The 12,522-nt window shown below is 58.2% G+C and overlaps 1 protein-coding gene across 2 annotated transcripts in view; it reads right to left on the bottom strand.

Annotated features, from left to right (window-relative positions):
* The window catches only part of ALDH1L1 (aldehyde dehydrogenase 1 family member L1), a 79,469-nt gene that overhangs the window by 36,183 nt on the left and 30,764 nt on the right, over nucleotides 1-12,522 (bottom strand). The window contains exons 1-7 of one of the 2 annotated variants that reach the window (XM_057555574.1): nucleotides 10,756-10,855; nucleotides 7,200-7,351; nucleotides 5,545-5,779; nucleotides 4,598-4,763; nucleotides 2,878-2,979; nucleotides 2,041-2,130; nucleotides 785-922 (exon numbers count right to left, since the gene is read on the bottom strand). In XM_057555574.1, coding sequence (XP_057411557.1) covers nucleotides 785-922; nucleotides 2,041-2,130; nucleotides 2,878-2,979; nucleotides 4,598-4,763; nucleotides 5,545-5,779; nucleotides 7,200-7,326 — 858 coding nt within the window. In that variant the 5' untranslated portion in view covers nucleotides 7,327-7,351; nucleotides 10,756-10,855. Of the gene's footprint in view, nucleotides 1-784; nucleotides 923-2,040; nucleotides 2,131-2,877; nucleotides 2,980-4,597; nucleotides 4,764-5,544; nucleotides 5,780-7,199; nucleotides 7,352-10,755; nucleotides 10,856-12,522 lie in introns of those variants that run through there. The other variant, XM_007182766.2, reaches the window with a different exon arrangement.

Genomic DNA, 12,522 nt, shown 5'->3' with positions numbered 1-12,522 from the left:
AAATTCCCAGAAGTGCTCGAACACCCCTGCCTGTCCTCCTTCTTCTCCGCCCCTGGTACCTTAAGGCCCAGATCTGCCCACCGCCGCGTGGGGTGAGCACTAAGGCGGAGCATCACGGCTGAGCAGTGGGCCTCAGAGCCAGAGAGCTAGCTAGGGCTGGACTCCCTGCTCTGCCACAGGCTAGCCTGGGTGAAGATGGGCAGGTGATTTAACCTCTTGGCTTCAGTTTTCTACTCGGTAAAGTGGGTATAGTACTGATACCCGTCTCATACGGTTGTTGGGAAAACTAAATTAAATCATCCAACTGTTTTAGAACAGTGCCTGGCACGCAGGCATGCTATAAATATTTAGTTGCATAAATCGTAGCTGTCACTCTGAGCTGCACTCCTCTAAGGTGAGTCAGAGCATGTTATGTGCCCGGTGTGGCTTCCTTATTCAAAGAGAAGGAAACTGAGGCACAGAGGTCCAGTGACCGTGCCTTGGGCACCCGGACTCCAGTTCCGGGCTCCCCGGAGAGGGCCTCCCCAACTCTGACACCCACCCAGGGCACCCAGCTTGGGTGGGGGCACCTGGGCAGGAAGAGCCCAGGGCCAGCCTTCCCGGGACAGGGAAGAAGTAGGCCGACCCAGCAGTCGAGGGTCTTCCCTCCTGGAGCCTGTGGTCTCCTTTTCCCCTGTTTTCTCCAGAAAAGCCTGGAGCCTCCCTGTGGGGCCCGAGCCCCCGCACAGGCGTGTGTGGCCCTGAGCCTACAGCACGGACAGGGGACCCACAGCAGCAACGTTACCATTCGGTCGTCATTCCCGAAGAGGATCAGTCCCGCTTCGGTGACCACCCCTGGCCGATGGGCTCCGGGGATGGGCAAAGTTTCTCCCTCGGGCACCAGGCCTTCAGTGCTCAGCGTCGAGCCGAAAAACGTCAGCTTCTGTTGAGGACAGGAAAACCAGAAGGTGCTGGTTGAGAGAGGCCCACTGTGGCGGACCAGGAGGGGCTGAGGGGGGCTGGGAATCACGGGGTGGGGGTGAGGGTCAGGGCACAAACGGGGGCACAGACGAGACCTGGAGAAGGCACTGAGGCCTCGGAGGGGCCCTGCGTCACCACACATTGGCCCATGACCTCTGACCCGGGGGGACAGACAGCGGCAGGAGGTCTGCGGCAGCATCACCGGGTGAGGGTGCTGCCTGGGGACACCACCAAGCCCTGGCTACTGTGCAAAGGGTCTGGTGGCGGCGCAGGCAGCAGACACCCCGGACGGTCTGCCAGCCAGCCTGTGAGCAGGGGTTGGGACGGCCGGGGGCTTCCTGGAGGACAGGGCTGCCCTCGACGGGGCTCGGCCAAAGGGCCCCACCCCTGGGGGCAAAGGCATGTCAGGGCTGGGCCTGGGGTCTCTGAGAGCTGCTCCAATCAAACACAAATGCGGACCAGCCTTGAAAAGTCCCTGAGCAGACAAAACCAGTTCAGTCACAGGAGCAGAGCTTAATTTAGCTTATTTTGCAAGTTGGTCAAGACCAACTTGACCTTAGTCACGTCTTGCTTGTGTCTCTGGAAATCGTAAGCAAAATTTGAACTGTTCCTCAAAACTGATATGAAGGAACCGTTAGCCAAATCCCTACCATTTGAGAAAATTTTTGTTATAACCAGTCCCGGCCTCCTCAATTCACAAGCTCACCAACAGACCGCGTGTGGTCTGAGGGCTCCCGGTTCCAGAACTGACTTTTCCGTGTGTGCACAATAAACTTACTTAGCAGTACTTCGCCGATTCATCGGTTTTACTTCTGCTATTTCGGAACTTTTGGCAGTCCGGGACTGAGAGTTGAACAACCAGCACAGCTCGACCCCAGAGCTGCCAGCGGCCTTGCTCCGTGCCGGCCCCTCTCCTTCAGCCACGGGTCCCGAGGGAGAGGCCGAGGGGGCCGGGGCACCTGGCCGGGGTTGGGGGTCTGGCCGATGGCTATGTACCGCTTAGCTCAGCCGGATTCTGATAGATATGCAGCCGGGGGACACACACGGAGCACAGCCCGTCCCGGCCACGCAGGGACACACCTGCCCACAGGCCTCCGTCCAGGCGCCCGGCACCTTGTCGTTCCCGCGGATCCAGTTATGAATGGCCTCTGCGGGCTGCTCCCAGTTGATCTGTGGGGCAGGACGTGTGTGCTCAGCGGTCTCTCCCCGCTCCCTGACCATCTGGGCAACACCTCTGGCCTCCCCTCCTGCCCTAATGACCCTGACGCTGGGTGGAGCCCTGGGCACGGGCTGGGAAGTCTGGCTTCCTCTCGACTCCAGTCCGAGGCCCAGAGCTGGGCTGGGCCTCCCCCTGGCAACCCGGCTCTGGGTGCGCGTGGACCCTCAGTCTTTCACGGGATGTGAACTCCAGGATGGCTTGGGGGAGATAATGTTCTGTGGTCAAGATGGCCAAGGCCCTACACAAAGTGCAGGCCTGTCCCACCCCATCCCTCCCCCCTGGCGGCTTCTCCTCACTAACAGGGCTCCCACAGATCCCGACAGAGCGCCCCGCGAGCCCTGAGCACAGCTACAGCCCATGGGCCCACCTAGGCTCCCGACCTGCGACAGCCCCGGGGAGCTGAATTCCCTCTGGTGTCTCATCTCAGACATGAGGAGCCAGCACCACGGCTGATTCTTACACCCTCCCCCCGCACCAGCTCTTCTCCCTGAGTGCCCCGCCTACCTCTTCCTAAGGAGGAACCGGGAAGAACCCAAACAGACCCTGTTCCCTGCCTGTCCAGGTGCCACTCGAGCCTAGCTCATGCTTCCTGCACTGGGGCTGCTCTTTCTTCTGGCCTTAAACAGGTACGTCCTGGCCGCCCGTTTTCCCCAGCCCGGGCACAGGCAGGCTTTGGGTGGCAGGGCCCTGGCACTCACCTGGGCTGTTTCCTTCTTCTGAATCCCCTCGTAGGTCGCGCCGTCCTCAGGCTGAGGAAGCCTGGGGGCTCTGCCCTCAGCGATCAGCTTCACGGCCTGAACCTGGGGAGACACGGGTCGGCTGGTGTCCCCAACATTAGGGCCCCCCAACTCCCAGACCCTGGGTTCACACTGAGTCTGGACCAGGCCACTCACTGAACAGACCCACCTGGAACCACACGGGCACCTGACGGGCACCCACGGAATGGGTGCTGTAGGGACAGGTAAAATTAGTTCGAATCTACTTCCAGTCTGAGCAATGAGTGCAAGACCCCATCCTCTCTCCCACACAAGGCCCTAGAAGATCATGTAAGCTAAAGCCCTCTACGGGTGTAACACACACCAATGTCCACGTTTTTGTCTAAAACCTTCCCTGTCTCTTAGGGAGAATGGCTCCTGGACCGCATGATGGGTTTGGAGGTCCCTAATAAGTTAAGCAAGAAGAAGTTTCTCTGCTCCAGGAAAGAGGAAGGTTGTGGAGAAGAAGTCAGGGTTGTAGGGGAGGAGAGCCAAGGCGCTGGGCCCGGAGGGAGGGAAGGTGGTGGTGGGAGCCCCCGGAGACCCGAGGCTGAGAAGCCGGGAGAGCTCAGAAGTGTCTAAGGCAGGACTGCCCAGGGGGAACTTCCCTGGTAACGGACGTGTTCCATGTCAGCCCCGTGTGGTTTCTGGGGACCTGAAATGTAGCCAGTGACCCTGATGACCTCGATCTTTAACTACAAGTCATTTAATTTAATAACCACCCGTGGCTAGCGGCTGCCCGCTGGACGCCGCCCTGAAGGATGCTCTTGGTTGTTTTCTGCAGGATGAGCAAGATGACCCCTTCCTGCCTCTCACGCCAAACCTCCAGCAGGTCTCCCTGCTCACTCCTGTGAACAGGTGGATCCAAGGCCGCATAATGGGGCCCAGGGCTGGGGGCGCAGCCACTGCTGTGCTATGGAGACGTCCCCATCGGACTCCTGTCCTGGCCGGCCTCCCCCACTGGACACACCACCTCTACGGGGCCTGCACAACCAGCTCTGACATCAGCCTTTTGGGTCGGCCCTCCTCCTCCTGTGGGAATTCAGTGCAGTGACCACACCTGGGCCAGCCTTGGCCAGAAGCCCCCAAGACTGGAACATGTGACAGAGGCTGCCAATCACAGCGCTCCCCCATGCTGGCCAGTGATTGGCTCGGGGTCATCACATGACCTAAATCGGCCAATCAGAGTCTCCTCTGATTTTCTGTTCATAAATTCTAGGGGAAAGATGGTTTCTCTTCCCCTGGAATCAAGAGGTGTAAAACTTGAGCCACCAGTGACTACTTTTCCTCCCATTTAAGGGCAACCTGAGGATGAAGCGAATCAAACGGAGGAAAGTAGAATCAGGGTGAAGAAATAGAAAGATAGAATCCCGTGACAGGCCTTAAGCCTCTGGATTCAGCCAGGCTTGATGGCATCCTGCCTGGAGTCTTCTATCTTAAATGAGCCAAAAATGTCCCTTTTTGGCTAAAGCTTGTTGAGTTGTTCTGACAGTTGTAAGCAAGAGTCCTGCCTTATACAATATTATATGTCCTAATCCTGCCTCTGAAACCCTGAAGTGAGAGTTCTCCCCTTCCAGAATCCTGGCCAGCTCAGGGCAGCAGGCTGGAGCTGGGCGGGGTGGGGTGGGGGTGTCGGCAGGGGAGGCCCTGGGGGCAGCCTTACCATCCCTTTGATGCCTTCGGGGAAGAGGAAGCGGCTGTACAGCGTGCTCACAGTGTCGTCCGGGAAGATCTCACACTCCTTCTGGAGCAGAAGGTCCCCGGTGTCTAGACCATCGTCTGCCCAAAAGATGGTAAACCCCCCCTTCTTGTCTCCATGGATGAGGGTCCTAGGGAGCAGAGGAGTGGAACCTGAGTCCGGAAGGAAGGACCACGGAGAAGGAGGCCCTGGGGGCTGCCCCGGTGACCGTCGCCGCCCTGCAGCGCACCCCCATCTCCCCAGGGGAGGACCGAAGAAGGAAAATGGTGTTTACTGATGCCCACTGTGTGCCAGGTATTGTGCTAAAAGCCTTAACGCCCCGTGTAACTTTATCCTCCCCACTGGTGTAACAGCATCGCATGCCCCTTTTACAGAGAAGGAGACTAAGGCCCAGAGAAGTGAGGAGACATGACTGGAGGTCAGGGAGCCTGAATCCTAATCAGACCAGTCTGACTACAAACCCGCTCTCTTCTCCAGCTCAGATGCCTCCCCTTCCTGACTGCTCCTCTGAACAGCTCCACCCTCCAGATACATACATCACTTCTCATCTCAGATTACCTTGTTCAGGTGATTCTTTCCTCCATCTCTATCTCTTTCCAAGTGCGGGGCTGCTGAGAGCACCGGTAGCCGGTGGGGGTTAGAGCAGGCCTCAGGGAGCCCCCCAGCCCACTCTGCCCCGGCAACCCCGCTGCAGGACGGGAACACTTTGCGGTTCACTGTGGGAATGCAGGGTGCACGGCGCTGCCTGACCCCAGTTCTTGCTCAGGGATCGTGCTGCGATCCACCGCGTGGACGCCGTCTGGCAGCACGCACAGGCACCGCGTGACACCTGCTCCTCAGCCGCAGAGGAGAGCTCCGGGCTGAGGGACGGGGACGATTCCGGCAGGTGGGGTGTCTGGGCCCTGGCTCACCAGTTGATGGCCGAGGCCCCCCGGTGCCGGGGGAGCAGACTCGGGTGGTAGATGATGGAGCCGTGGCGGGGGGCGCTGATGATCTCCGTGGGGATGAGCTGGCTGCAGAAGGGCAGCACGTTGAGCTCGGCTCCCAGGGCCTGGTACGCCGCCACCACGTTGGGCAGAGCCTGTCCCCTTGCCCGCCAGCGGGGGAACTTGAACACTGGCACTCCATCCTCGTCGGCCTTCAGGCCTGCGGGACAGCGGGTGAGAAACCGCTCCCCACTGCCGCACCCACTCCAGCTCGGCACCTCGGGGTGGCTCCCGCACCTCCTCCCCAAGCCTGTCCCCCCAGCTTCCCCCGCTGCCCAGCCGGGCTGCCCTGGGCAGCCCAGAGGGGACGGCGCCGGCCGAGGCCCAGGTCTCAGGAGCTGCTGTGCCAGGACTGACCTCTGCTGACCGCCTCCCTCTCCCAGACGCCTGCCTGACCCCTGGCCTTTTAGCTGCCCGGAGCAGGGCGCCCTCCCCGCGGGTCTGATGCGCAGTCTGCAAGCCCCCAAGTTCTAGAATGCAGCTTCCTGCCTCTGCCTGCCCCACTGCCCCTCAGAGGTGGCGCTGCCCCTGCCGTCACCAGCCGCTTCCTCCGAGCTCCCCTCTGCCTGCCCCTCAGCCCCTGTCCAGCACTTCCCAGCCCTCGGTTCTCTGGTACACACCTGGCTGATGCGTGGCCCTGGCTGACCTGACCCACTATCGGTCCCTCTGCCTCTGTGCCCTGGGTTCAGGGACGTGGGTCAACGTGAGCAGACCGGACCATGCTTGCAAAAGTTGTCCCCGCTGTGACCAGGGACATCTGCTGGACATCTGAGGTCAGGTCAAGAAGCAGCCCCAGCCAGGCTCAGAGCTGCTGTCAGGGGTCCCCGAGCGGCTACGGGCAGGACTCAGGCTGTGCTACGGGTTGCGGTGGGCTCAGATCTGGAGCCGAGGCCTGGCTGGCATGGGGGCAGCCTGCACTCTCCACCTGGGGGGATTCTCTATTCCTAATGCACCAAGCCCTGGGGCCTGGCAGCCCCGCGAGGCCCCCTTCCTCGTCCGGCCCCACATTCTGAATCCATCAGGCCTGAGAAGGACCCAGGAGGGGCCTGAAGGTCTGTTCATCGAGCTGAGGGCCCTGCTTCCTGCTGCGCTGCTGAGGTGCCCTCGGGAACTTGTTAGAAATGCGACTCCCAGGCCCCCCCCATCCCTCTGAGCAGAAACTCCGGGGCCAGGGCCGGGGGCAGCGTCGGGGCCTCAGCACTCTGCTCAACAGGTGCCCCCCGAGACGCGGTGCAGGGCACGCTCACGTCTGAGAACGCTGGCCGCGGTGACTCCCGCCTGGGGGCCTTTTCAGAGCATGGGTGCCGCGGTCGGGGGAGCCCAGAGTGGTCAGACTGAAGGGCCCTGGGAGCAGGCGAGGCTTCTCCACGGCCCTTCTCCAGGACACAAGCCCCACCCTGCAGTCCACTTGGTTCCAGAAAAGCCCAGCGGCCAACTGGCACCTGAGCAGGATCCGGGGTGGACCATGGGAGGCCGCTTCTGTCCGGGGAAGCCCACAGCCCCACACAAGACCCCGCAGGCTCTGCTCCCACCACGGCCCACGGGGCAGCCCCTCTCCGTGGTCCCGGGCCACCACTCACCTAGGGGGTCCGCCTTCCCGTCCTTGTCTGGCGCAGTGAATACGCCCACGACCTCGTGACCCTCCTCCCTCAGGTGGCAGTAAACTTCCTGGCCGAACAGGCTCTGTCCGATCACTGCGATCTTCATGGCAGCGGGGTTGGGGCGGGAGGACCTGGGAAAGGAATGCGACCTCGGCGTCAGAAGGGGCTCGCTGGCCCAAGGGGGCAGCCCACCCGCCCCCGCCCCCGCCCCAACCCCTCGGCCCAGCTCTGGGCTCCCTGGGCCGCCAGCCACTGCGGGGAGGCGGCCGCACGAGGAACGAAGGAAGAGGTCCTGAACGGTGGGCCTGTAGATACCGCAGCGTGAGTCGCATGCGAGCGCAGCCTCGGGGACTCCCCCCTGGAACCTCCAACACGGCATGGGGCGCTGCGTGTGGTGTCTTCCCAGGCGTATCTGAGCATGTTTCTGTAACTAACCAGTCCTGTGACCTCGGTCAAGTCACATCAGCTTCAGTTTCCTCACTTGTTGATGAGAAAGATGTTCCTCAAATGCTTCCAGCCTGCAGGCCAGGCTCTCCCTGGGCAGGAAGCAGCAATGGGCCTGGACTTGGGCTGCATAGAGACAGATGCCCAGCGGACGGGCCGAGGACGGAAGGTGGGGTGGGAGGTGCGACGGGTGCCACTGGGCTGCATGGGGAGACGCGTGGCTGGACCAAAGTTTGCTCATTCATTCACCATGCTCATATCCGTAAAACCTATTATCTACTTGATATGTTTCTTTAAATTATCTATCTACAAAAATATACATTTTTGGAGAAAATTTTATTGAAGTATTACATGCTTCGGACACACAGAAAAGTATACAAACCGTAAGTATGTAGCTCAATGAATTTTCACAAATTGAACACACCAGTATAATCAGCACTCAGGTAAAGAAACACTCCAGAAGCCCATTTAGATAACAGAGAGGTAGGACGTGGGTGGACTCTGTTTACATAAATGGAATCACACTGCGTGATGTTCTGTGGATCGTTTCCCCCCAGCACTGTGCATGTAGCTGTGCTGTGTCCATTCTCATTGCTCCACAGTGTTTCCCTGTGAGCGTAAATAAATACGCTCACATATCCATCCTACTGTGGGTGGACATTTGGGTAGTTTCCAGCTTGAAGCTATTACCAAGACAGATGTGATACAGATTCTGGCACGTGGTTCTTACTGAATACAAGAATACACTTCCGTTGGGTGTGTACCTGGGAGTGGAATTCCTGGGTCCCAGGTGTGAAAATGTTCAGCCTTACCAGCCTCTGCCAGTTTTCCAAAGTGGTTTTACCGATTTCCACTTGCTTTGCGTTGCAGCCTCCTATCTGTTCATTTCACTATCCTGTTGACAGGGACTGGAGTTATCCTGCTGGGGTTTCACTGGCAATTCCCTGATGGCTGGTGAAGGTGAGCACCTTTTCCTACGTTTATCAGCCACTTGGATTTCTTTCTGTCTGTTTTTTCCACTGGGTGATCTTTTCCTTACTGATTTTGTAGGAGGTTTTTGTTTGCTTAGTATTGTTTCATTTTGTTTTTAAATAATCTAGACTATGAGTCCTTTGTCAGATATATTTACGAAAAACATCTTCTCCAGTTCTGTGGCTGGACTCTTTACTCTGTGGTGCCTTTTGATGAACACAGTTTCTTAAACTCAATATAGTACACTGCATCAAAATCTCCCTTCATGCTTAGTGGGCTTTCTATTCTGTTTAAGAAATCTTTGCTTCCTCCAAGTTCCTAGAGATGTTCTCTTCGCCTTCTAAAATCTTTATTGTTTGACAGAGGAGCAAAGGCAACACAACGGAGCAAAGATGGTCTTTTCAACAAATGATGCTGGAACAACTGGACGTCCACATGCAAAAGATGCATCTAGACACACATCTTACACACTTCACAAAAATTAACTCAGAATGCACCACAGATGTAAATGTAAGATGCAAAAGTATAAAACTCCTAGAAGATAGCACAGGAGAAAACCTAGATGACTTTGAGTATCCGGTGACTTTTTAGATACAACACCAAAGGCACGATTCAAGAAAGAAAAAAATAAGCTGGACATCATCAAAAAAGTCTGCAAAAGACACTGTCAAATGAATGAGAATGGTGGTCTTGTGTGTGTGTGTGATATGTGTGTGTGGTGTGTGTGTGGTGTGTGTGTGGTGTGTGTGATATGTGTGTGAGGGTGGTGTGTATGTGTTATGTGGTGTGTGTGTGTGGTGTGTATGGTATGTGTGTGGTGTGTATGGTACGTGTGTGTATGGTGTGTATGGTACATGTGTGTGTGCTATGTGTGTGGGTGTGGTGTGTATGGTATGTGTGTGGTGTGTACGGTGTGTGTGTGTGTGTGGTATGTATGTATGTGCACGTGTGTACTGGCAGAGAAAAAGCCTGGAAGGACTCACACAGAAATATTAAAAGTCACCAGGTAGGGTTTTGGGGTTTGGAAGTCTTCTGATGATGGTAATTCTCTTTTTCTTTCCAAAATGTTTTATTTTTATTTTAATTTTTTTATTGAGCGTATATTACTTGTGGAAAAATAAAGGGGACAAAGAAGATCCCTTTGGAAGCAGGGAGGCAGGGTCAGGGAAGCCACCTGTGGAGCTGGCAGGGCAGGAGCCCTGGGCAGGGACAGCCCACCTTGGGCTTTGGCGCCAGGTAAGTCAGGTGGGGGAGCGCAGAGCCCACGACGGCCTCCCGCCCGGTTGGCGCCCTCGGTGCCCTCCTCCCGGGGACGCTGTGGGGCTGAGGTAGCAGCAGGGGGACCGTCGGGCTCCCCAGGCCCCCCGCCCCAGCCCAGTGGCCAGACCCTGCCCGGGGGGTGGGCCCCCTGCCCCGAGCACACTGAATTCCGTCTCCGGTCCCTGAGGGAGATTCCACCTCCCCTAGGCAGGTGGCAGGTGAGGGGCCTGGACAGATGCTCCAAGGGCCCGGGCTCTGAGTACACACAGTTAGTGCAACCCCCAAACCAGGTCGTGGGGCGGGGCTGGGGCTCTGGGGTCCCAGCTCCCGCCGGCGCAAGAAGGACGGCGGCGCGGGCAGGGGGTGTGGGGGGTGGAGGGCTGGAGCTGTCCAATCACAAGAGGTCCTCGTTCCCGGCCCCCAGATCTGGCCAATCAGGGGGGACCATTCCCCATCCCGAAAATGGGGTGAGGGACTTGGGGGGGGCAGGCGGCGCAGCGGGGCAGGACCATCTAGTCACCTTCGGTTCGTCTCTTTCCCTCTCCGGCCTCAGTTTCCTTTTCTGTAAGCGGGGCTGATAACGCCCACCCAGGCTGCCCCGCCCTCCCCCACGCCACCGCGGCGCGATCCTCCACAGGCCCTGCCCCGCACCGCGGCCCTGCAGCCAGAGGACCCCCCGCCAGGCTGGAGCCTCGGCTGCCCCCGGGGGAGCCCTGACTCGCGTCCCGTCCCAGCGGCCAGGCTCGCGCGCCCCCAGGCGCCTCCGCCGGGGGACCTGAGCCCAGGGCCCCCGGAGCCCCCGGAGCCGCGAGCGGCGGCGGCGGCCTCCCTCCCTGGGGCGCCGGGGAGCGGGACTCACCACGCACGGGAGGAGTGCAGGCGTCGCTGGCCAGAGCGGACCTCTGAGTCCTGGTCCGGGCAGGGGACAGAGCTGGCACGGGCCAGGCCTGGGCGGTGGGGAGGTGGGGCCGGCCCCTGCCAGTCCCGGAGCCCCGGCCAAGGCCAGAGCCCGGGAGGGGAGGGGCCGGGGCGGGCGGACAGTCCCGCCGGGTGGGGGGGGGGGGGTGGGGGGGGGGTAGGGCGCTCCCGGGCTGCGACCCCTCCCGGATTCACAGGGCTTTGCAAAGGCCCCGCGGTAGTGAGCACCCGCAGGGCTGACGGATAAGGGTCAAGTGGCCAGGCGGGTAACTTCACTCACTGGCTCAGGAACTCTCCACGTGCTGTCAAGGTCTTGCTCCGGGAAACCCACCCGTACTTCAGGAGGCTCCTACTTCAAAAGTCACATCTTAAGGGAAGTTTCCCCTAACCACACCCCCGCTAGGAAAGACCCCCTCGTCACATGACCACAGAAGGGCTTCAGTGTTCCTTCAGGCACCCTCTCAGCCGCAGGTTTATCACTGCTTTCGGGATTATCTGACTGGCTCCCCCACTGGAACACGAGGTCAAAGACGGTATCAGTCGCAGGAATTCCCCAGCACATGGTGTAGTGCCTTGTGTTTAGTAGGTGTTCAATAACACTTGTGGAATAAATGGCTGAACGTTGAAGAGCCTGGGGTGGGAAAGTTGTGTGAGAACGTTGAAGCTGGAACAGAGAACGAAGAGTGACAGGTGACACTGAAAGAATGGCTGGGAGATCGGACACCCCAGAAAGGTGTTAGGAAATCAGAGAAGAACCCATAGTCCTAGGGGGTGTGCAGAGAGGAGGGGAGCCTAAGCAGCAAGCTTGGCAGCACGCCACCTGCAGTAACACGGAAAGCAGAAAATGTGCCAGGGGACCTGGGCTGCCCAGCTAGGGCAATTTCCAGGCAGAATGTTGAAGGTGCCTCCTGACTTCTTCTTGCTGCTTATACTAAAATGTGAGAGAAGACAGATAAGCCAAAGGAGGACTGCTAAATAAAAAGGAACCAGAACTTGCTGGTTTTCAAATTTCCTAGCTTCTCTGGATGTCAAGTGATGCTAAAATTAACACACAACTCCCAGGTGAAGGGAGACATGAGGCATGGCCATGGCAGGAAAAGAGGGTCTAAAGACGAAGCCCAGTGTATGCTGTAAGATCCTTTGTTAAGTTCTCAAAAAGGTCAAAAGTGGCACCTCAGAGTATTCGGTTCAACAGTAGGACTTCCGGGAAGCTTAAAAGTTGTCATTCAGGGCTTCCCTGGTGGTGCAGTGGTTAAGAATCCGCCTGCCAGTGCAGGGGACGCGGGTTCGAGCCCTGGTCCGGGAAGATCCCACATGCCGCGGAGCAACTAAGCCCGTGCGCCACAACTACTGAGCCTGCGCTCTAGAGCCCACGAGCCACAACTACTGAGCCTGTGCGCCACAACTACTGAAGCCCGTGTGCCTAGAACCCGTGCTCTGCAACAAGAGAAGCCACTGCAACGAGAAGCCCACGCACCTCAACGAAGAGTAGTCCCCGCTCGACACAAGTAGAGAAAGCCCGCGCGCGGCAACGAAGACCCAACACAGACAAAAAATAAATAAATAAAATAAAGTAAAAAAAAAAAAAGTTGTCATTCAGCAGAAGCCCAAGGTAGAGAAGGGTGTATCTCAAAGAGGTTGAGTGGGTTTGCCAGGTGATCAAAGGACTGAACCTCAATAAGGTTCATAAAGACACACTTGGTTTTTA

This window comes from Balaenoptera acutorostrata, chromosome 10 (assembly GCF_949987535.1).
Source record: "Balaenoptera acutorostrata chromosome 10, mBalAcu1.1, whole genome shotgun sequence".
In the NCBI taxonomy this organism is placed as follows: domain Eukaryota; kingdom Metazoa; phylum Chordata; class Mammalia; order Artiodactyla; family Balaenopteridae; genus Balaenoptera; species Balaenoptera acutorostrata.
This window is presented reverse-complemented; position numbering and strand designations above follow the sequence as displayed.